The sequence below is a fragment of the Myxocyprinus asiaticus genome, chromosome 33 (genome assembly GCF_019703515.2).
Source record: "Myxocyprinus asiaticus isolate MX2 ecotype Aquarium Trade chromosome 33, UBuf_Myxa_2, whole genome shotgun sequence".
In the NCBI taxonomy this organism is placed as follows: Eukaryota; Metazoa; Chordata; class Actinopteri; order Cypriniformes; family Catostomidae; genus Myxocyprinus; species Myxocyprinus asiaticus.
The window spans coordinates 23,323,478-23,348,676 of record NC_059376.1 but is presented as its reverse complement, the minus strand read 5'-3'; the positions used below and the strand labels follow the sequence as shown (position 1 = coordinate 23,348,676).

General features: G+C 38.4%; 1 protein-coding gene across 2 annotated transcripts in view; it reads left to right on the top strand.

The window, feature by feature from the left end:
* The first annotated feature begins 2,791 nt into the window (after nt 1-2,791).
* Nucleotides 2,792-25,199, top strand: part of LOC127424243 (glutamate receptor ionotropic, delta-2-like) — a 618,756-nt gene continuing 596,348 nt past the window's right edge. For both annotated transcript variants that reach the window (XM_051669247.1, XM_051669248.1), the window contains exon 1: nt 2,792-3,549. In XM_051669247.1, coding sequence (XP_051525207.1) covers nt 3,462-3,549 — 88 coding nt within the window. In that variant the 5' untranslated portion in view covers nt 2,792-3,461. The remainder of the gene's footprint in view (nt 3,550-25,199) is intronic.

Genomic DNA, 25,199 nt, shown 5'->3' with positions numbered 1-25,199 from the left:
GAATATCAGGACAGCTGCTGCTGCCTGAGCAAACTCCACAACACCTTCTAAAGTGCTTCTTATCCATTTCTCAACCCTAACTTTGCTCAGTCAACCTAAGGGCATGACATTGTGCGGACATGACCCCATAATCATTCTGTTTGCTTGCTGATAAATAATTTATTTTCAGAAATCACAGTGTTGGTGAGCAATGAATGAATGTGCTCGCTGTGTTCGTGTGGAATATTGTACAGTAGGTGATAAATGAGCAGCCTGGTCTCGTAAAATCACATTACTATACCTACATTCAGTTGCAACGCCAAGGTTGGGACATGGTGGGCCTGGGCCCACCCAAATTAGACCCAGACCCACCCAGAATATTAGAGATTATTCTTTGACTTCAAATATATTTATAAAATAGTTTAAATAATGCACAAATTCTGATTTCTGAAAGTGTGAAAGAACTGTTTGAATGCGCCACCTCTGTTGTTAAGGAAAATTTGGTAAAAAAAAATAAATAAATGTGGGCGAAAATTTGGCCCGTCCATTTTTATTGAGGCCCACCCTACATATTTGCTAAATTATTTTTACGTAAGTCATTGTAAGTTTCCTGGTGAAATAAACACTAGACTAGAGGCGCTACAACAACAATAACTTTTGTCCACTTTCATAAATAGTGAGTTGCACTAGCAATGCAAAGAGTCCTGAAGAGCACAAGAGTCGACACATGAGCCAAAAGTGTCATAGAAGCACCACAAAATTACCTGGTTGTTTCAGAAAATGCTTTTTTGATGTCAAATTGGTTTTTATGACACTATAGTATAGGTCTAAGGTTTAGGGTAGGCAGGTAGGTTTTGTTAATTTAAGACTCAATTGAGCATTCACCTTAAAAACCTCTTATAAATCTATTTGGGAGAACATTTAACATTTTATTCAGCTCGGAACTGCCGAGATATGTGTACAGAATCACATAATATCATTTTGCAGAAGTGTCTTTACAGTCACTTAGTTTTCATGAGATCAGCCTGGAAATGAGCTTGGGTGGAAAGTCTAAGAGAACAGAACTTAGTTACTGAAGTTTTTGAGTAAAAGAAGATATTTCATGGTGAAGTACAAAGAGTTTGAAAGGGTTACCAAATGCTGCATGTATTTTGAGTTGCTGAAGTGTGACAGAAAGGACTGTTCTTCAACAAAACACTGAAACTAATCTCGAGTGACAGTGCAGACTTCATGTGACAACATGCATGACAACATTCTTACACCAGATTCATTCCCATGCACTACGTTTACATGGCATCCATTAAGAGGCTTATCAATATTTATGCTTGCTAAAAGACGGGAGGATGAAGTCAGAGTCAAAGGTGAATGGAAACCCATCAAGCAGAATCCCACGTCTATACATGCATGTCAAATGGACAGCTATTGTACTCTAGTAATGGCATCAACTGCCTGACTGCAATAGGTTATATCTGATGTGCACTATTAGAATGAAGAGTTGCTATTATTTATTTATTTTTGATTTTTTTCCCCCCACCTTTTCTCCCAATTTGGAATGCCCAATTCCCAATGTGCTTTTAAGTCCTCGTGGTCGCGTAGTGATTCGCCTCAGTCCGGTGGCGAAGGACGAATCCCGGTTGCCTCCGCGTCTGAGACCGTCAACCCGTGCATCTTATCATGTGGCTTGTTGAGCGCGTTGCCACTGACACATAGTGCTTGTGGAGGCTTCACGCCACCCACCGCGGCAACCACGCTCAACTCACCATGCGCCCCACCGACAACGAACCACATTATAGCGACCACAAGGAGTTTACACCATGTGACTCTACCCTCACTAGCAACCGGCCAATTTGGTTGCTAAGGAGACCTGGCTCACACGTGATCCAATCACCCTGTTTAATGAGCCATCACTTTGTCTCTCTGTGGATTTGATATAGATGTTGAGACAATGTCTCCATATTCCCATCTCCTATAATCCTTTGGGTTTGCTGGGTCACATTAAAATCAACAATGTCATTGAATGGATAAACAGGTCATTGAAGTCAAGCCACACAAACTTATAATTGATAGGTCATGAGTTGTGACCGTTTAAAAAAAGGCTAGAATGTCACCTGATAAAACAATCTTCCAAGAGGTGTAATAACATTGTTGACTTTATATTAGACAGCGTTGTTTGTCAACCCTGAGTGCAACTGACAGCTCATGGAAGTCTCTTTGAGGAAGAAAGAGTCAGCACATCTCATGAAGGTTGCAAATAAATAAAGACGAAAATGTAATCTGAAGAATACCAGTACTGAACTGCTTTGTTTTATCTGGCACATCGAAAATGAACTTCTTTGTAGACGGCCAATGAAACAATGCCATAAAGCAGACACAAATGATCCAAACAGAGCAGGGTGCACTTGATGGATATCGAGGGTAGGCTGCATATTTCTGTGCTCAATGAGCAGTGCAAATCCATTTTGCGACTGTCATCAAAATTACTTTTGAAAAAGCATTAAAAAAAGTGATGCCATTGAACATGTTCTTTTGTTCTAAGATAAAAAAGAAATGCTTGCACAGGAGCAGACAATACTTTTCATCTTTCAGACATAACTAGCACACAGTTTCCTCAACAAACACAGTTTATTTTAGAAAATTCATCTCAGTAGTTGCCGACTTAAAGATTGTCAGTTGTCGGACAAGGGAGGCGTCAAAGTCTCACAGATGAGCCCTCTCCATTATCATGAAACTACCTGCTCCGCCCACTTTTCTGTCTATCATCTCTCTTCGTTTCTCTTTCCTCTGTGTTAATTCAGTTCTGGACAGCGCCGGGTACTGATGCTGCTGCCCGTATAGTCGCATATATCCTGGAGGCCTCCTCCCACTCATCACAGCTCGAGATTTCGCATCACGAGCCCTTAATTTTTTATCGCAGAAAAGTCCTGTCTCTCCGCAGCACTGCATCGGAATAAGGGCTCAATGAAGAAAATCTTCTTCAACTGAAATTTAACTGACATATCAGCGACATTCGTGACCGAGAGAGGGAAACCGGGTTTTTTTTATTTTTTTATTTATTTTTATTTATTTTTTTTGCATCAGCGCAAAAGGAAGTTATGTTCATTCCAGTCGCGCGCGGGGATGCTGGGATGCGTCGTGTTTAGCGCACGGAACCTCGATTTATTCGGCCAGACGGGAGAAATAAAAGGACCAGTATATGAGGCACATTTTTAACTTTGTCTGATATCGATTTGGATTCGCTAGAGAGCATTTGATTGGAGCATCGGGATGTTTTGACGGGTGCGGGAAATCTCCAAACAGGTTACAGAAGATTTTGCCCTCAAGTGAACCACATCCAAGCCAAAAAAATTAAAAAATAAATAAATAATAAAGCACCGACAGAGAGCAGTTTGAAAGGAGGCCAACCAGCCACTCTGCACAGGATTTAAAACTATCGTCGCTTTAACATCTTTTTGCACCTTCAAGGAGAATAGATTTTAACCGAGATGAAAGTTTTCCCGGCAGTATTGTTTCTTATCACATTTTGGAGTCTGGAGTGGGAGCCTGTGCTCCCCGATTCAATTATTCACATCGGTAAGTTCGGATCTCTGATACGACGGTTAGGGTTAGATAGACAGTGATTGCTCATTATATCATCTCCCATTGGTTTCCACTTGTATTATTTTCACATTGAGAAAAGCAATGCATTGTGAATTCACTTTACTTTGATTTTAAAAATGTAGCATCAACAGACGATCAATGTAATGTCCATCAGAAATGAATTTAGCTTTACAGGAACTGCTTCGCAATGGACGCACGTCATATTTTACTGCATAAATCCATTTGACTTTGATGAATAAGGTTGTGGCAGTAATATCAAGTTAGGGAATGAGATTAATATCTCCATTTGTCCCCATCAATACGTCCATTATGTAGCCTTTATAGCGATACTGACTGAGAACAGGTGGTTTGACTAGAAACGATCTCTCGTGACGCCGCATTGTAGGCTAAGCATGCATGCCACCATAGCGTTACGGTTTTGTTTGAAAAACAGATACTAGGTTTTGCAAAGGTTAAGAGTGTTGGAAATTCTCTTTGTAACCCTCTTTGGGGACACGTACGTGCATGTTTCAGTGATGGATACGAGGATTGGCACTGCAGCGCGAGATCGGATAGGGTTTAAGAGGTCTTATATCAGAGGTGCTGTAAAAAAAAAAAAAAAAAAAGTAGGTGGTGTGGAGGTGGAGGCCAGGATGCTGGGGATATGGCAAGAGTGAATTTGGCGTGGGAGCATGCGCTTGCTTAATTTAATTAAAGCTTGACTGATGCACATAACGAATAAATATGCGATGTGCCTGTATGTTTTTCTGGCTAGATGAACTGGTGCATGCCTATAAGTTGGTGAAATGACAATTATGCGTTAAACCTGGCATAAAAAAGACCTCCCAAAATGATCCATTCTCATATGGCAATCGAGATGGCCGAGGTGGATATTCGATTATGGGGATGAGTATGCCTGGGGATAGCTGGCAGACATGAAAATCGTTGTGCACAGTATCTTACGTCTTCTGCACCACTTGATGGATGCACCATTAATGTAGCAATTTCATGAACAAAACGACAGGGGTGAAGGTAAACTTTGTCTGCCGCATGAACAGTTTTTCCAAAGCAAACAGGTGGGTTTCAATACATTAAGAATATGTGTGTGTGTGTGTATTAAAATTCATGGTTAGCATTTTCACAGCATTCTGTGGTAATATGAGATAATACGGTTAAGACGCATACGAAATCAGAATATGCTTTCTCGTACTGCAGTGCAAAAAATGACATTGCGTGTTTCAGAGGGACGCTAGACTTTCTCTGCATTAGGACGGCTGAGATCATTTTAGCTGTTTTTAGTAATCCCCTCTTGCTTAATATTTTCTTCTGCAAAAGCCCCATGAAAAACTGACGTCATTTGAAAGATAAAACGACATCGTTTTCTGTTAGGTGAGGCGAGACATCTGATGAAGGCATTTTATCACACGCGCTTTACTTGATTGCAGAGGAGCATTCTAATGAGTTGCACACCAAGAGAAGTGTCTCGCGCGCAGTGCGCTGCATAGCAATTCCGCAGATCCTTTAGGAGCCCATTGAGAAAGTCACAGTGATGTCTGCGGAAAGCACAGTTTCCAGCAGAATGTGTATGCACGGTTGGCACCCTTCGTGGGGTGCACTTCCAAATGCACCCTTTCGTGAAAAAAGGAGGCTGTATAGTTAAGCTTTGAAGTTGGTTCTATCCTAGAGATTCATGATTAGGTAATTATTGCTGACGCTCTCCTAAACTCTGTTCACAAAACAAGTGCATACGTTTGATTTGGCTATGATGAATTTTGAACAAAGTAGCTCTACTTCCACCTAGTGGCTGCCCTACACTCTCCAAACTGAAAATACTCCTATGGGTTTTAAGTTATAAGGTCGCTCTATGCTCCTCTAAGCAAGTATTTTGGGGGATATTAGCATTCATCATGCGTTTCAAAAGCACAGCAATGCCAAACATTTGAACTGCATTTCCTCTTCAGTTAGATGCTCATTTCTAATGTGCTTGTCAAATTGGTTGGGAGCAATGCTGTAATCTTTAATGACATACAGTACCTGTTTCAATTAGCCTAAATGAAGTCTAAATTCTACTCACCATATATGATAGATGTAGAGTGTGGACTAGAGGTGTATAAGCCTCATTCTCAGAAAGATTTGGCAGATTGAGAGCATGTCTGGAACTCTTAGGGGATATCACAACACACTGACAGCATGCATTTTCAGTTGGGCTAAAGCCTCCTTGTAATGTTGGTTGCATGCTTAGCAATAATTATTGCGCAAATGAAAGAAAATATGGAGAAAAGCAATCAAAGCTGGTGCTGAATCAAATCATTCTCTCTGTCCTCTGCACACTCATGGGAAGTTACATGTTTAACTCTAAAGCCAGAGGAAATTGTAGAATATAATCCTGAGCACTTCATGGTAGGGGGGCCAGATGGGTTGTACCATTTCGTCAGTCTATTTTTGGACAGAACTGCTATGGCCTCCATCTCAAGAACATGGCGATAATGAGATGTGGTAGCCTGGAGACTATCCTTCATAGTGTTGCTTAAGCTCTCTGTCTGTCCTTCTTTGTAGTCATACAATGTAATGTAGTTACAATATAGTTAATGAGGAACTGTGCTTGTAAGGTCTTGTAAGTACAAGCAGTGCATTGAGCTGTATTTGTTTTGATTGTATGGCTGTATTGTGCCTGCTCAGGTGCTGTAACAGATAATGAAATGTTTAAACTCTAGAGATGGAAGGCTTTTCCAAAGATGATAAGGTGATTAGTTTTGAACTTTATATTGTGGCATTAGAAGAAGCATTTATTATGCAGCATTTGACAGAAAATGTTCTCACTCACAGTAAAGGGATAGTTGACCCAAAAATGAAAATTCCCTCATCATTTACTTATTTACCCCATGATATCCCAGATGTATATGACTTTCTTTCTTCACCAGAACACATTTGAAGAAAAATAGAAAAATATCTTAGCTAAGTAGGTCCTTAAAATGCAAGTGGATGGAGATTTCTCTTTTGAAGCTCAATCACAGACAGGCAGCATAAACATCGATACGACTCCAGCGGTTAAATTAATGACTTATAAAGCAACACGATCGCTTTTGGTGTGAAAAAGTTAATATTTAAGTATTTTTCTTTACTCTAAATCGTGCTTCCGTTCTGCAGCGGTATGCGCGTTTGAAATAATTGCATTGGCATTTGAAACATGTGAGAACTGACGTACGTGCGTCACAGCCAGAAGAGCAGTGCTGTTTACAATGAGAAGGAGGAACGCTGTACAGTAGCTTGGTTGGTTTTGGTTTAGATCTGTAATTATCTATTGCTTTACTCACAATGGTGCATTTGTGTGCTTATCCTGGATGTTTCAACCGAGTGGACATCGTGGCAACATGAATACATCACACGAGAGACCGCTTGAAATCCACCCTCTTGTGAAGCTTGCCGGAAAAGTTTGATTTTAGTTAAAAAGTACTTAAATATTGATCTTTTTTCGCACCAAAAGTGATCGTATCACTTTAGAAGACAAAAATTTAACAGCTGTTGTCATATGGATGAAGTTTATGCTGACTTTCTGCTGATTTTCAGAGCTTCAAAAGAGAAATCGTCATTCTCTTGCATTTTAAGGACCTACTGAGCTAAGATATTTTTCTTCAAATGTGTTCTGGTGAAGAAAGAATGTCATACACACCTGGGATATCATGGGGTAAATAAGTAAATAATCAGGGAATTTTCATTTTTGGGTGAACTATCCCTTAAAATGTTATGCAACATTTAGAGTTTAGTCAAGACAAGCATAAAGGGAATCTTCAAGAAATCAGAAAGCCTGCTATTGTAAATCAGTTAGTCTATCTCTTTAACATTTAAATACTAATGCATGCATACGTATAGGCAGGAATGCACCTTAAATGTTCATTTCTTTTTGTGCACATTACAAATGCAATTTGTTATATGCTATATGTTATATGCAAAATTATATTTATTTGAGAGACAAATGTAACATTTTATGCATTTATGATCAACAACAACAATATTATCTCCATGGAAGAACCCCTAAAAGATAACCATGTGAGGTTCTAAAAGAACCATTTGAGTTTAATTTAATTATACCAAATGTTTAAATGCTTACAATGGCTGTCACTTCAGTTGCCATGTGTTTTTGCCAATGATGTATAAAAAAAGCTGAAAATCCATTTTGAGAGTAACTCTTCATTTTATAACATTATGTAAGGTAGAAATTGAGTCAAATTGAGTCAATAAACTGTGGCACATTTACTGTACCATCAAAGACTTAAAATTATGTTGACAGTGACTGTTATTATGTTAACAAAGCACAAGAAGAGGAATATTAGACCCACTCATTTGGTTGAATGCTACCGTCTGTTTCGGATGTTCTCATTTGTTTAAATCTTCCACATTTCTTTGAAGTTTTATTTTAGATAGAATCGACCCATTGTCGTGAGATTCTGAGAACATAAGGGACGTTCTCTATTGTCTCTTTGTATTCATTTGATGCTGAGACTTTGAGTATTTCCTATGTGTTTACTAACAGGCTCCCAGTCGACAGAAACGCAGCGCTACGCTGAACACGTCAATCAAGCCTCGCTGCAGGCGTTATGGTTTGTTACTACGTTGCAATTACAATATATCGCTTGAAAATAAAAGTGTTTTGCTTCACTAACTGCTACTCTATCATCCATAATATCCCCATGCAAATTCAAGTCTTGAATTGAAACATCTGCTGAACATAAAACACAAAAAGTATGGGTTGTTCTGGACTAACAAATGCTGATACTCCAGGAAAGACGTTGAACTTAAAGGGATAGTTCACCCAAAAATAAAAATTTACTCACCCGCATGTTGTTTCAAACCCACATGAATTTCTTTCTTCCATGGTTCACGAAAGGACATGTTAGGCAGAATGACAGCCTGATAGTATGGAGAAAAAAATTACATGAAATGGTGACTGAGGCTGTCAGTACTGAACATTTTACCTTACATCTCCTTTTGTGTTCCACTAAATGAAGTCATACGAGTTTGGAACAGAAGGTAAATAACAATTTTGTTTTTCTTTGTTTTCAATGCACTAACCCTTTAAGATATACAAATACCTAGAATCCATACAGATGAATGAGACAGAAGTCTAGCATACTGTAGTACTCTAAGCACTGCTCTGAAAGGAGCAAGGCCCTTTTGAGAAGTAGTGACTCTGATCATTGTATGCGCTAGCACAGGGAGCCTTGGGCCTCCTCCTTAGACTGTTTTCTGTCTCTCTGTGTATCTTTTTCTTGCTTTCTTCCCACCTGCTCACTTGGTCCTCTTTAGGGGCATTTTGCTTCAAAAGCAGACGAGTTTAGTGTGTGGGGTGCATTTCTTACCAAGATTACGGTCACTCCCCTAGGAGGCAGTAGAGAGGCTGGATCTGTAAAATGCAGTGTTGTCAAATTCTTGTTTATTGTCATCGCATTATGAATCACAGTTATTTGCAGGTAGCCTTTTTGCCAAAGGAAAAATCTCTGTCTGTACTACAGAGAACATCTTTTTTTATTTTTTATTATTATGTTTATTTTCATTGCTTTCTTGAGATGTATTATTTACAGATAGTCACTCAATACAATTTCTTTGTATCTCTCTCTCTCAACATCTCTTCATAAAGTGTTGCTTTTCTCCTTGTGTCTGTAAAAAAGCTGTCTTGTCATTTGCATAGATGATTTTTGGCTCTGCGAATCTGTGTTCTGATAATATCATGTGATAAATATACTGTAGATATTTTTAAACACGTTAAATAAAATAAATTATGAATTGTGCAGCAATACTCATGCAAATGACTTATTCAATTATTCTGTTCTAAGCATAAGTCTTAAAATAAAGATTTAAAGCCTTAAATCCTCTTTGGAAGAATCCTGCTCTAAACCGTGTGGATACTGTTGTTTGGTCTCACTTATGCCTCTGATTTTCTCTGACCCCGAAATGAGGCATCTGCCTTTGTTCTCAGTAAAAGTCAAATCCCAACTTATGTCACCATAGACCCTCTCGTTATTTTCGATACCTCCATTTTGTTCAATAAGTGAGAAAAAGACACACACACACACACACACACAAAAACATTATCAAAATTAAACACACACACACACACACACACACACACGTGACAGTTTTTCTCAGAAAGGCTAATGATTGGAAACAATAATAGCTAGGCAAAAAGAGGCGCTTTCATATTAATCTAGCAAAAACCAGCACCAATCTCCAGTGCAACCTCTATGGGCCCACTTGGTAATAGACTGTATATTCTGATAATCGGGTGTGTGTGTCTTTAATACAACATCAAACTGAGTATACTGGTGCTTTAGGGCTGTTATTTTCTATAGGGCTTTTTAGAGGTTGAAAGAACTTTTCAATAAAGATTATATAGAAAGTTCAAAATCTTTCTCCTCATCTTCAAACCAAAGGTGAAGAGTGTAATTTCTGTCACTGTAGACCCTTGTCAATTTTTTTTAGACCTCCGCTTAGTTCAATAAGTAAAAGTAAAAACAGGCAGAACCAAAAAAAAAACAAAAAACAAGAACATACATACACACAAATGTGCCAGTTTTGCAAGAAAGTCAAATCATTGGAAACAATAGCAGCTCCGGGTTAACTGCGTAAGGTGTGGGCCAAAAAAGAAAGAGGGATGCAATTTAGTTGTGAGGCTATAATTTTCTTTAAGGTATTAAATCAGTTGTGTTTCCTGTCTGAAGCAAAAACGAAATGAAAACCATGATGTAGAGCAACAACAGAGTTACTTAAATGTGTAGTTGTTTTTGGTAGCAATGTACTGTGTGCTTCTACAGTACTGAAAACAGTGAAACCGCTGTACTTTCATGCTGGGAAAATGGAAGTCAGTGGGATGTTGCTTCTAGACGCTGCTGCTGGTTAACAGAGCTTTGTTCCAATAGGCAAGACGGCATCAGTTTCAAGGCTCGGAACCCAGCCAGGGAAGTGCAGGGCTAAAACACTGATCACAGGCTTTTGCTAGAGATTCTGCACTTTCGTTGGTTTGTAATGTTGCTCTTGGGACAACCTCCATTTCGATTTAATGCACCATGAAAAGAGGATAAACCATTCCTTTTAGGATAGGAGAGAGGAGGAAAAAAAGGCGTACGGGTGGTAACATGATTCATAAGACTCAAAGTCAGTCCCTAACTGCATCTTTTTGAATATCAGTATTGACAAGTTTAAGCTTCCTGCAACTTGTAAGTGTCAAACAAGGTTCCTCATCATCTGCTGGCTAAAGGCGTGTGTTGGAGGTATGGCCATCTGGGAAATCTAAACTGTGGTTGGGATTTTGGGCTGTCACTTCAACATTTAACAGCAACCATTCAGATCACTGTACATTCTGCATTTGAATTTGGTTATCTGATAAATTACTGTGAGACCAATAAATAACTTGAATCAAAACAAAATGTGCTGTGTCATTGTGACTGTGTTAATTATAGATTAATTTCTAAAGGGGTTTTAAGACTACAGAAACGTCCAATGTGGTCTCATAGAAACACATTACTATATCTAAATTTTTGCTAAATGAATTTTTATGTGGCTCAGCAGTTTTATCGCAGCAGTTTCCTGGAGAAATAAACTCTAGAAAACCTAAAACAATAACTTTTATCCCCTTTCACACCAATCACAAGTAAAACAGCAGATTATCAGTCCTCACACAATGCTATCTTATGACATAAAACACTTTTACTATAGGGCATGACTTGTAAGGCGATACATTTTGAAATTTGCTTTACATAACTAACTACATTTACAGGTTGTTCGAGAGCGGTCAAATTTCGCTCAGCTGATGAGAGGTTTGCACTTGCGATGCAAAGGCTTGGGCTACTAGTCCTGAAGTCACAAGAGTCAACCGGTGAGCCGAAAGTGTCATAGTAGCACCACAAAATGACACGATAGAGCATTTAACCTTGTAAATCTCATCTATTTGGCAGATCATTTAACTTGCTTTTAGCACAACTCAGTGAACATTTCACCTCGGAACTGCCGCGATACGTGCAAGGTGCCACGTGAAATCATTTTGCAAAGATATTGCCACAGTCATGTAATTTTCCAGCCTGGTCTCATGAAATTTACGTGAACATGACAACATTTTTGCAATTCAAAATTTATGTGCTGTATATCACATCTGGCTGCAGGTTTCCAGTGAAATGTCCAGCTGGGGGTGCCAATGGTGTTGTATTCAGACGTGGCTTTAAGGTGAATTTTTGATTTATTTTTATTTTTTTAAAACATAACGCCTAACCTAAAACTTTTGCCTGAACCTAACCAATAGTGTTTTAAAATGTGTTTTAAAATGCAGAAGTGAAATGTAAAAGCACATCTTCAGGGCTGGTCTTGAACCACAGTCCCCCAAATGGGAGTCCAATGCCCTGTCAGGAGAGCTACCACACAAACTGTGTTTGAATAAGTATATAAATGTAGGTGACTCTGTAATAAAAGCATTAAAATATCGTTTTTTTTAAAAGATGCGTTAGAGTAAAAGTGTGTCGATAACATAAAATTGCAGGGTCTGAGTAATAGAGAGAAAACAAAAATATTTATATTCATAATCAGCCATTTAAGTCATGATCTGAGTGAAAGTGAATAAAAAACACAAAAATTGTAGCTCCTCTAGTGTTCATTTCTCATGGAAACTGCAGGGAATTGTACCTGGAGACATGTTTAACAAGTTTTGGGATAGAGTCACGTTTTCACTGAGACCAGGTTGCAGCCTTAATGAGATCAGGATTAAAACTTAGATGTACCCTTTTATTTTGTTCCTCTCAGCTTTTATAAATGTTATGCATTTTCTCTATTCCTGACTTCAAAACAACACCATACTTATGATTGTATATTTATTTTGATGAGGAATATTTTGTGGGACAATAATGAAGCTCCATTTCAGTGTTGAATTGCAGTAGATGATGCATTTTGAAAGCTAGGCAAAAGGCAGTGCATTTCAAATTAGTCTTGCAAAAACAGTCTCTATGGATTCAAAACAGCAACCTCTGTGGACCCACTTGGTGATAGACTGTAGAATATTGTGAGAATTATATAAGAATGTGTGTGTGTGCGCGCAAACTAGGGGTGTACGTAACAGTTAAAATTTCTCATGTTTGGGTTTGTATCACGGTTTTAGGGCCACGGTTTCGGTCCGGTATTTGCTATGTTTAGAAAAAAGTATATATACTTCCAAATCCAAAGTAAGAAATTATATTATTTGGTAACATTTCAACATGTTTGCCCTTACTAAAATCACTATGGTTTTACTGCAGTAATCATAGATTAACTATAGTATTTGTAATAAAATCATAGTAACCACAAAATTAAAATAGTTACTGTCATCATGGTTATAATACTATAGCAAAATCATGGTTACTATATGGAAATTACTGTATTACTGTTGTAAAACCATGGTTAATTGTGTCAGAACCATGATTTCTGCCAAGAAAACCATGGTGACAGCAGTCATGTTTACTACAATATTACGATGGTAAAACCATGATTAATTTTTGTTAGTTCTTAACTAAAATATATATATATATATATATATATATATATACATTCTTATATATATATATATATATATATATATATATATATATATATATACGTAAGGGAATTTGTGCAGTTTTGGCTCACCTACGGCTCTGTGTGCGTTGCACGCTATCTATCCTCTTACAAAAAATCATGTTATTTTCACATGCAAATGAGCTTATGATTCGGTGCAAATTTTGCAGCTCTTGTAGTGGTAAACCTCCGGCAAACCTTTGACAACAATGAATAATTTGCCACAAGTTCGCCGCAAAGCTAATTTGCATGTGAAAATGATCTGTGGCGAATTTGCGGCAAGTTTGTGGAAAATTTGCCATGAGCTCTCAATCTCGAAGGGTCACTGGGTGATGTCATCGTAAATAGCTAATCATATATCGATGTATTACCAGTAAACAGCACTCGCGTAGAGCAATGTCTGCTAACAGTGCCTATTTTGTAAACGTTTTTTAACAATCGCTGTTGTAATTATTACAAAAAAGACAATGTTCCCATAAAGGAGACTTGAATGACACATTGGGGCTTCTCTATCAGCGGTTTTTCTCCATTTTTCCATTTTTAACTTAACACTAATGAGTGCAGAAAACTGATGTCATAAACTGATTTAATATACTTATAGTTAATATGACACCTTCTCTCTGTAGAAAGTTGACCCACATGAAACACAGATGGAGTGTATCCATTCACAGAGTGATACATTGCATTAACGGAGGTCGTAACTGTGTCTATCTATTTGATGCTTTGTTTTCCTCACCAAACCTAGTGCTCCATATGCGGCATTAAACTTACAGAACTGTGGGTGGTGAACCAAATGGTTTGTTTTTTTTACCGAAAACCAGTATATACCTAGCGCGTAGCTTATGTGTTTTAGTTTTGTTTTTTGTACTAAAACATAACACATCATAACTGGAGCTGTATGCCTGTTCTTATTATTGGGGTTTATACAAGAACATTTCAAAAGAGATTCTTTAGAAAGTTCAGTAACCTCCTCTGCATCTCTCAATGTAGCTAGATGTTCTTAAAGGGAAGTGTGTAATTTTTGCGCAACTAGCATCTCCAAATGGAAGAAAAAATGTTTTCAAGAAAAAACATTTTTGAAAGAGATTTCCCGAACACTTCCCCTGTCTTCCATTGGTTATGCAAACAGAAAGTCTCACCCCAAAGCTGGGATTGGAGAAAGAAAGAAAGAAAAAAATAAAGAAAAAAAAATACACACAACAGACTATCAGTGGCTGTCACATCAGCACTCCAGCTCCTCTCACTCTTCTCTTCTGCATTTGGTCGAATTACCTCATAAGTCTCAGCCATTTCCAAATGCCCACCCCATCATTATCGGAGATCTCCTCTTTAACCCCTACTCTTGCCCCACAGTTTCACAGCTACAAACGGCTTCTTTGACCTTCTCCATCATCCCCTTCTCATCCTCTTGAAGCCTTAAGTGTCACCCTCATTCACTGTTCAATGCTGTGTGACAACCTGCAGGGCTTGGATCTTATCTTATTATTTCCCATCGGTTTCCTTTATAACTTAAGCAATAGGTCTATGGATGCACTCTTATCTCTGTGTATCTCAAACTCCTGTCATTCATCCAAGAACTTTGACTTGTGTGGAAATGCAGTGTCCTTATATGTTTTCCTTGGCAGACAACCGACAAGCAGATGTGTTGTGACTGAGCACTGCTGTGTTTATGTAATTCACACATGCAAAGCATTGCTTGTGAATTCCTCGAATGACGTGGCATTGACTATGACATATGGTCAATGAAGCATAATGACCCAAATACACCTGCAGTATTAATCTGTGTCCATATTGAATATTGTAGCTGCTCAAACATTTTGCGATAAGATACATTTTCTCCTTTGATAAAAAAATTCTCCAAGTAAACTGTTGTGCTGGTATAAAGTAAAGGAATTCGTCTCTAAAGAGTTCAGGTCTATAAACCTTTTTTCCCCACTGTGATACAGTCTGATAATTGGCTTGTGCCACCAAACTCGTACTATTATAAGGGCGATTTGAGAGCTGGGTTGACCAACCTAATTGAAAAGGATGTGTGAGGAGACCTGAAATGTTTTTTCAGGGCCTGAAAATGAGCAAGTGGCAAAGGAATAATGCATGTCTCTTGGAGCGAAATTAGCAATGTTTTGTGGATTGTTTGATCTGCTGGCAATGGCCTGTCAGTCTGTCTCACAGCCAGTATGCTGTGCAATTTGCCACCATCTACTCAGCTCTCATTTAGTGAGTTCCCCTATTCTGCTCATATTCATGTCATCTGACGGGGAAATTGCCTTTCTTGTTATCGGATATCGCTCTTCACACAAAACTTGGCATAGGCGCCTACGCTTTAAGAAATAAAAATTTTGAAGGAAATAAATGTGTTTATTACAACAAGCTTGGTGATTAAAGTGGCTTTATTAGACCTGTATTTTACAATTGTAGTGCCTAGAGGCAAAAAAGGAGAGCTTTTGTTTTATCAGAGTTTACCACCAAGCAATGGCAAAATGCAGTATCTATGCTGCATCAGAATTGATTTATGACTGAAATCGTGTCTCTTGGAATATGATCTGTCATGTGACAGACTGGTTTGGCTCAACTTTGCTCAAACTGAGAGAACATGGAGTGTGAATATTGCACTGTTACATTAACTACATAATCCAGAGTAAAACCAAAACATTTTGAAGCCATTTCTCAGTTTCAGTGTTATTGCAGTTAGTGTTTTGCTTTTGTAGTGCAGTATTTATGATTGTGGACATCTGAGATTATAGCATGTCTATGTGATTCTTCTTTGTGGCAGTTTCACATCACTGATATTATGGACATGCTATACAGATGATTATGTTAAAGCTGTTCCAGTAATATATTCCAAGCATTTCTGTTGATAGGATGCTATTTATACCAGCAACGATAAAAACAAGGGATTTTGACAACAAAAATCTTAAATCTTGGTTTGAACAACAGTTGCATACTGATGCCCAGAGAGATGATGTGGGTGTAATGGAATTTCCATATGGAATCGCACAGTAAAAAAAAATAGGTTGGAAAGTGTCGCTGTTAGCAATTGTTGCCCTTTGCAAACCTGTGGCATTTTTGTCGGTCAGTTTGTCCCTTGTTTCCTCTAGTCAGTTCAAATTGTGCTACTTGTGTTTTTCTGTCTTGCTGGGAGGACACTGATGTGGTCTGGACTCCCCAGAGAAAGTCTGATCACAGGCCTTAAAATAATTGCTTTTGGAGGAATCAAATAGGCCTTCTTCCTCATAGCAAAATGCACCACCAGCCATTCCTTTTATTGGATGGTCAAAGGTTGCGGTCTCACCTCTTCCCACAAGGGCTTGTAGAGTCACTAGCTAATGGGAATTGTGATATAAGATAATATGTATTGATTGCTGAATGCAGTGTTTTTGCCACTTTGTCAAGCGCTTTGGATTAAACAGGGAAACCCATGGGCTGATGCAAAGCCTTGAAATATACTTTTTTACTCTTCGTCTGAATCACAGAAATGCTCCATCCCTCTTGCCATGCTCTCTGGCCACCCATCTTTCCACTGATAATTGGATCCTGGAAAAAGCTCAGTGAGAAACTGCTTTACATAGCTTTCTACATCAGAACATTCCAGGATTCCAGTGCTCTTCAATATTACATTTTGACCCTGTGTGAGTGGACGAAATATTCATAACGAAAAATGACTTTAATATGTGAAACTTTCCAGTAGTGTGTGAGCTGAATCTAACCTATCTATTGCCATTCATTTCATATGTAATTATATTTCAGTGTATCTGTTCATCTTACTGACATGTGAGCTGAATCTGACATGTACTGTTTAGAAATGTAGATCTTAAGATGTTGAACCTAATCCTATAATTTAATTCAACTAGGGCAGTCACATAAAGGGTACAAAACTCATAACTCATATAACTAAGTGTAGAGCCGAGGAGGGCGGGGCCGGGCTGGAATGAGACACACCCGGTCCCCAATCAGCCTGATGGGGTGCGCGAGGGATAAAGGCGGCCGGGGACGACAGTTCGGGAGAGAGAGAATTACAGGCAGCTGTGCTGTGTGTTTAGTTGTGTGTTTTGGTTGTGTTTTTGGTTAATAAATTGTTATTTAAGTTGCCAAGCCGGTTCTTGCCTCCTCCTTTCCACTGAACCCCCTTACACTGGTGCCGAAACCCGGGAAGAAGGAGGGATTCCCGTCGCAGGATCCTCGACACTGCCGTCCACCCAGGGGAGCGCCGCTGCCGTCCGATGGGGGACGGAGTAGCCCGACCACCCGGACGCGGGGAACGGCCGCCGTCCGCAAGGCGAGTGGGGACGGGACTCCCCGACCGCCTGGAGCGAGGGAGCCGCTGCCGGGGGCGGAGGAGTGCCCTGCCGTCCCCCGGGAACGCGGAGGGGTCGAGAGAAGACCGCCGTCCGCGGGGGGAGGAGGGAAGCGACTCCCCGACCACCTGGAGTGGTAGGGCCGCTGCCAGGGGCGGAGGAGAGTCCCCACGGGACGCCGGGAACGCAGAGGGGCGTTCTGTCCGCTGGGGGTCAGAGGTCTGACTCCGGTCCGCCCGGGGAGGAGCGGCTGCAGTCCGCCTGAGAGGGTGGAGTAGTGATCGAGGACCACGCGACGGCGCATCAGAGAACCGGCTTGGCAACTTAAATAACAATTTATTAACCAAAAATACAACCAAAACACACAACTAAACACACAGCACAGCTGCCTGTAATACTCTCGCTCCCGAACTGTCGTCCCCGGCCACCTTTATCCCCCGCCCGCCCCATCAGGCTGATTGGGGACCGGGTGTGTCTCATTCCAGCCCGGCCCCGCCCTCCTCGGCTCTACACTAAGGTACAGTATGATAAATGTGGAGTCACAATAATTTATTTGTGAGAATTACAAAAAGCACCATAAAAGTTGTCTAAAAAACTCAATCCAAGTGCTCCAAAGGCATTCAATAGCTTTGTGTGAGGAACAGAGTGAAATGTAAGGTTTAATAGTTGAAAATCTTCCCCTGCGTGAAGGCAGTCGCATCTCATTCAAAAGGATACATCCACTTTGGAATGTTGCAGTTGTTAACAATTCATACAAGAGCCAATGGCAAGTGACATCACTGATGTCAAACCTGTCTTAAAGATTTTTGAGGTGTCAACTTTTGTTTAAATGTGCTGAGATTCATGTGTTATGGTGGAGGGGCCAAATATCAGTGAAAAAATACTAAAATGTTTATGTTTCTTTAAACATTTTTCAACAAAAAGTTCAAAGTACATCTTAATAGTTATGGACTATATTTTTAGCTGTCTATAATTTACATAAAAACATGAATGTTTTAAAAAGAACAAGAAGCTGACACTAATAAGATTAAAAGATAGCTTTGTCGGGACTGTAGCAGTTGCATAGTTAATGCCTCCTAATCCCTTAGTGGAGAAAATGGAAACTTGGAATTTTCTAGTAGTTCTAAAATCAAAAGTTTGAGTTCTGGTTCTGCACTCTTATCCATATTCTCCATAACTAAATACTGAAACTGAAATAATTTCAGGCCACTCGCACTAGAGATAGACTCTTTAAAAAAAATAGTTTTTTCAATGATTCTTAGATTCAGCAAAGAACCTTCTACAGAGTTTATAAATGTTGCATTATAGGTTCTTCAAATATTGGTTTGCGGGGTCTGTAAAGCACCAGTACATATATGCTTCTTTAAAGAACTAGAGAATATTTAGTTCTTTGTAGAACTTTGTCTCATGGCATCAGGCTGTAAAATCTTTTTTGATTCTATTTAGAACTTACATTTTAGATTTAAAGAGCTTGATGACAATAGCAAGTCAAACTAAGGAATAATTAGTTTAGCCAGCCTGTACATAGTGCTCCTCTCCTGGTCTCCAGAGACTTCATGGGGTTAGAATTTCACTCAAATCAAAATGCAATTAAAATGATTGTCTAGGAGTGATTTTGATGCTGTCAAATTCAGAGAGTTCCAAAGGAAATATGTCAGTGGTTTGTCATCTCTCCTACTGTGATGTGCTGCTGTGCATTTCGATGTTAATGTAGAGCTTACTGTACACTGTTTGATTTTCATAGAGAGTGGGTTTGTTTTTGTAATAAAATATGATAGAGGGAGAGCACAGTAGGTGGAGCATTTTACAACAGAGCACCAGTAAAAATTATTGTTTGCAAGCACAGCTTGGCCTGCAGAGCCCAGCTTTATTTTATCTGCTTCAAAAGTGTTTCTGTTGACCAAGTAAATATAGCCCAGTCATCTAGGCCATCTTTTTCTAACTACATTCAAAGGTGATTGAGTGTCTGGCAGAGCATGTGAGCGAAGCGGAGTGGCGTGACACTCCTACCAAGCGGATGCTCCGCTCAAGTACCGCTCACGCTCACCGGTAAAAAAGCGTTCACTCAAATCCCGCTCCAACATTAAATTTCTCTGTAGTATACTTGGATCCAAACAGGTACACAGGGGTAGCTACAGTGACCCAAGCAACTGCCCCTTTGCCCACATGGGCTGAGGTGCCCCTCTGGGTGAAATATAGAGTATTGGGTGACATTTATTAAATTATCAAATGATTAGTAATAAACACATCTGAAATTATGTGATTGTATTGTTGTGTTTTAGTATATAAAATATCGTTGTTTATTTTGGACTGGTTTACAACTGCTGTTAGATAAACGGGTGAACCAGACCTTCCTTATCATTTGTAATCAGTCAAATATTTCCCTGTTAGCACATATCTTCAAATAATGCCTTAAAAAAATCCCAGTTCTAAATGACCTTTATTTACTTTAAACAAGTCTTCAAACATGCCTCTACAAGTGATAAAACATATGTGCGTTGGCACGTAAACTCGCATACGCGCAAATTTGCGCTTTTCAGTTTAAACTGGACCCGAGTTATACAACCGACCCAGATAAACACAATCTTTTCAACTATAAAGTTTGTTCGAGTCGTTTATGGCAATAATGAAAACATGGAGTGGTACCAGGAAAAATATTGCAGGTAAAAGTGAAATTCATAATTGTTTTTCAGTTGTCTCCACAGAATGATTATACTGTAGATTTGATACAGATTTGTTTCTGATTTAATGCTATCAGACTTTGGGTCTGTAAATTAAAATGAGCAATTTCTCATCCTAATTTTGTGTTCAGTTTTAAAGGGCGTATTATAGTTATAATGCTAAATAATGCTAAATTGCGAATAGATTTTTGATATATCAAACGGTGTTGCCATGGCGACGTGATAAAATAACGTCAAAAAATTGGAAAAATGAAGTTACTCATATCTTCTGCGTGCATCTTGTGATTTTCATCAAAACTGAGCCAAATGTTTGGCCTTGCGGGCTGATCACATTGAGGTGGCTACTGTGGGTCAGGGCTATATTTAATGTTAAGAGTACAAATAGCTCTACGTATTAACTTATAAGATAATATAAACATGTTTAATGCTCTCAAAATGAATAAGCAGCATAAGAACGTGTCTATATTCAATAACACTTCATTTAGTGATCTTTGGCATCAATATTATAATTCTATATTACAAAGAAAAGTAATGTAACAGAATTGAATGCATTGCTTTTTTATACAAAATTACTGGATGTATAAGTAAAATTCAGCATTCAATCATGGTAGATTAGTCTTATTTATTACAAAGAAAAGTAATGTAACAGAGTTGAATGCATTGTATTTTTATATAAAATACTGGATTTAGAGGCAAACTTCAGCATTCAATCATGGTAGATTAGTCTTATTAATGACAAACAATAAGATTAATCACAATTTGTTTAATTTACTGACAGCCTCGTGTTACTTCCATTTATAGATCGTAATTTCTTAACTTTCATGCGGTTTTCAAGGCATCCGGTTAAACCCTCGCATTTTCATTGCACAGAACACTAAAGAAAGACCTTTGAGTTTGTTTCTTGTGTACTTTACAATAGTTTTAATAGCTTTAAAATGCATCTCCCTCTGTCATATCCATAGAAACAAAGCAAGTGGCTCGTCGCGTCTCTCTGGTACTCGCATTGTCATTTCCTGAGTACTGGAACCTGTCAGGGCCAAACACGTTTGGTATTGCGCGAATGGGAAATTCAAGTGAGCCTGGAGTGCTTTTTGTTCACAATGCACGTTATTAGCGAACCGAACCAAAGGCTGCAAGCGAACCGTACTCAGATCACCTCCCGAGATGGTCTCGGCTCGGTTCGCTTTTATGGGGTCTGAGATCATTTGGTGCATACACATATGGGCGAAAAATCCTCCAAACTGATCTCAGACCCCTTAAACAGACCAAGAGTGAAAACACCCTAAGACTGCCTCTGTAGCACCCCTATTTTCACTTACAGTCACCAAAATTGGTACATATATCATTCTCGTCAAGCCGAACAATTTATGCATAATTATAGTCAACCTAACATAATTATGGTCATTAGGTCCGCCCAACAGGAAGTTGGCAATTTTTTATTTTTTGAATATTGCAGTCTCTGAACTTTTAAATACTTCTCATAGGGGATTCATGAGACTGTCACCACATTTAGACAACATTATGCCAAGACATTGAAGATGCTAAATTGTGAACATATTTTTGATATATTGAACGGTGTAACCATGGCGAGGCAATACATTTATGGTGAAAAAAGGGAAACAGGAAGTTCCTTATATCTTCTGTGTGCATTGTGTGATTTTGATGAAAATTCAGCTGTATGTTTGGTAATGGGGGCTGATCACATTGATGCAGCTATTATGGGTCACGGTCATAGCCCCACCAACTGGCAGCAGGAAGTGTGGCACTTTTAACAGACTTTGAAATAGCCCTCTTGTGTTTACATGAATTGCTTCAATATTCTTTAGAATAATGTCAAATGCCAAATGCATATGTCCACCATGCATTGTTTTTCGAAAGCCACCGGGTGGAAATGGACCCATGGTGCTTGGGCCCATCTTCGCTGCTTGCAGTTATATATGTCTCAGGTTCTCCTACAGGGAAGGCAATAATTCTGTTGCAAATCACCTATTCTTAACTGTGGTATATTAGCAATAAATTACTTTGATTTGTCTTTTGTCCTTTGAAAATGAGGAAAAATTAAATAAATATCAAAGCAAACAAACACACAAAACAACAACAACAAAAAGCAAACAAAACAAAAAACATGCTGTCTGAACATAATCACTTTTTTCCTGTTCTAATAAAGATAAGTTAACCTAATGTCATGACAAAATCGAAATAATGTGTTAGCCAGATGGCAAAATTGTAAGACAATTTAGCTTGAATGAAAACGTACGATTTTATTCCCATAAAGACAAACCAATTGATAATCAAAATTTTCAAATAAATACAATTAAAGTATCACATTTTAGGAAGCTTCCTATCCAATACTTTATTTAAAAAAAGGCAACATCAGTGAACAAATTTGGTTAATCATTCCATATTTATTTATTCAATACAAATGACAGATTAAGTCAATAACCTATATTTAATATCCTTTTTGTCATTACAAACTCATTTGTTTTCTTTCCTCCTTTTAAACACAAAAGTTATTTTTGCTATTATTTTCATATAATTGAATTAGAACTGGGACTGTCAAGCCCAAGAACAGACAAAAAACTACCATGTATTGTATTATACCATAAGTCCTCTGTCTGAAGCCATATGATAGCTTTCAAATCTCCCACTTTCAAATTTACCATGTTGGCCTTACGCACAAGAACCAAGGAAGTTTGACCTCAATTTTTTCTCCTCCAATAAAATGAATCTGACGTATCTGTGTACAAAACCAAAAGGAGTTATTTCTTGAATCATTAGCATGCTGCAGCAGATTTCAGTACACCAGATTTTAAAGTTATTGTATGTCATCAGAGGACTTGGAATATAGTGCACGAATTGTATGAATTATTTTTATGGTACTTTTTTGAAGCATGACAGCCCCTCCTATTCGGAAAGGCACAGAAATGCTGTGACCCCTTCTTGACTGATTCAAAATTAAAATCCTGGTTGGGTTTAGGTTTGGGTAAGGGATCAACTTTATGGTTAAGTTTAGTTTTGGGTAAGGAGATAGACATAAGAATTTATTGGTTTAAAATTTAGTTTGCTGTTTGGTTGAATTTTCTATATGAAAGTAAAAGTTGTACTTGTACTGCGTGAGCCAATTCATACACTATCTTTAGATTTTGCCATCTGGTTAAATCGCACAAATTATTATGAGTTCAACAAGAGATCGGGTTGGAAGAGTGGATACCATTGCACGTGGACTATTTTTGAAGATGGAATACTAGGAAGAATATTAAAGAGATGTACTGTAGCTTGAATTTGCATACTTCCCTGCTCTTTGATTTAATTAATACAGTGTCAATACACTGACAAAAAAATAAATAAAAATAAAACCATCATGGAAATCGTTTTGAGGCCAGTATTGCTAAACTGCTCTGGGCTCTGGCTCTAGGTTTTCTCAGAAAAATGTTTATGTCTGTGTTTACTTTCAAATTATGTAGTATTAAGAAATGTTTTACCCTTCCTTCAAAGAACAAAGTTAATCAGTAGGACAATGGCAGCTTTTGATAAATGCCAAACGGGCAGATTTAGCAGGCCCAGCTTAGAGACACATTTAAAAAAATCTGAAAACAATACGTTCTGATTGAGCACCGAGAAAAAGCAAACAGACTGATTTAATTATGACATTGCCTGTGGTATCTGAGGTATAACGAGCACTAATGGCTGAGCCCAGCCTAGCACGACGTGTAATCTGGGACTTGTTTGTTTATCTTTTTTCCCCACTGAGGTGACTATCTACAGTAAGCAGAGCTCAGATTAATGAGATGTCATCTGATGAGACTGCAGCGAAAATCCACCAGAGATAACTGCATCTACTGTAGTGTGTATGTGTGGCTGTTCAGTATATGCTATGGTTGAGTATCTGGGCCTGCTTACATGTAGCTGCACATGAATGTATGCACATTCTTTGACACCTGGTCTCCTCAAAATGGATAAAAATCTGATCAGCTATTACTGTACTGTATGCAAATGTAACAGAGCTCACTTCCGTGAAGATGCTAATGCCAGGCAGCAATATATATGGCATTAGTGTTTGAGTTTCATGGTTACTCCATCCATGTGGTTCATTCATGATTACTTGCTCTCGTGTGGATTGTGAGACTCCCAGACTTCGGAATGCTGACACAAGTTTACATATGTGGTCTGAAACACCTCCCCCCCCCCCAATTATTAATATATCATTGTTGCTGTTCTAATACAGTCCATTATGCACTGCTGTCTAGTTGTCATTAAGTTGTTGCAGGGTTAGCATGATAGTTAAAAAAGTGACATTTTTAGGGTGCTCAGTGGTCTAACACTTCTCTTTGCCTTTTAGCTAAATTCATTTTAATTACTTCATTTAATTAATGAATTATTATTATTTTATTTTTTATTTTTATAGAAAGTTATTCATAAAACTCAAAATAGGAGAGTTATGGCCCTCAGATTAGAAATAGAACATAGTAAGACTTGTGGCTTTGACTCAATTGTCTTTTTAGGTTGTGGCAAGGACAGTGTGATATTTTTTAATGAAAATATTATTTGCAAATAGTTAACAACAAATTTGAGCTTTTCTAACAATTTTCTTTAATTACTTCTGACTTTCTGACAAAAATTGTCTTCATTAAAAAAAGACCAGGGTTCATGAACTGCAACTATTTTATTTCAGGTATGTTTGAATGTACTATGTGAACTTCAAAAAATAAATAAAAATAATATATCTTTTATAACCAAACAATATTACATTTCAGTGTTCAAGACATGGTTACGGCATTGACTGCATGCACACTCCTTATTGGGTTTAAGTGATTGTATTGTTATCCATCTTGAATGCATCTTTGATGGAATTTACACTTGTCATGATTGGCTGACCAATCATTGAAAACGCATGAACTAACCAAGTGTAAATCTCCCCCCTGTGCCTTGAATTTTCTTTGTTTATGTTCTTGGTCTAATGCAATTGATGCAAAATCAGTTAAATGTATTTATATGCTTTTTGGGATTTTACCTTTCCTTTAGTGTGTAATATAGCTGTTTATGCATGGAAAAGGTATGCAAAGATACAAAGCACAAAGTCCACCCAAAAGGAAGTTATTGT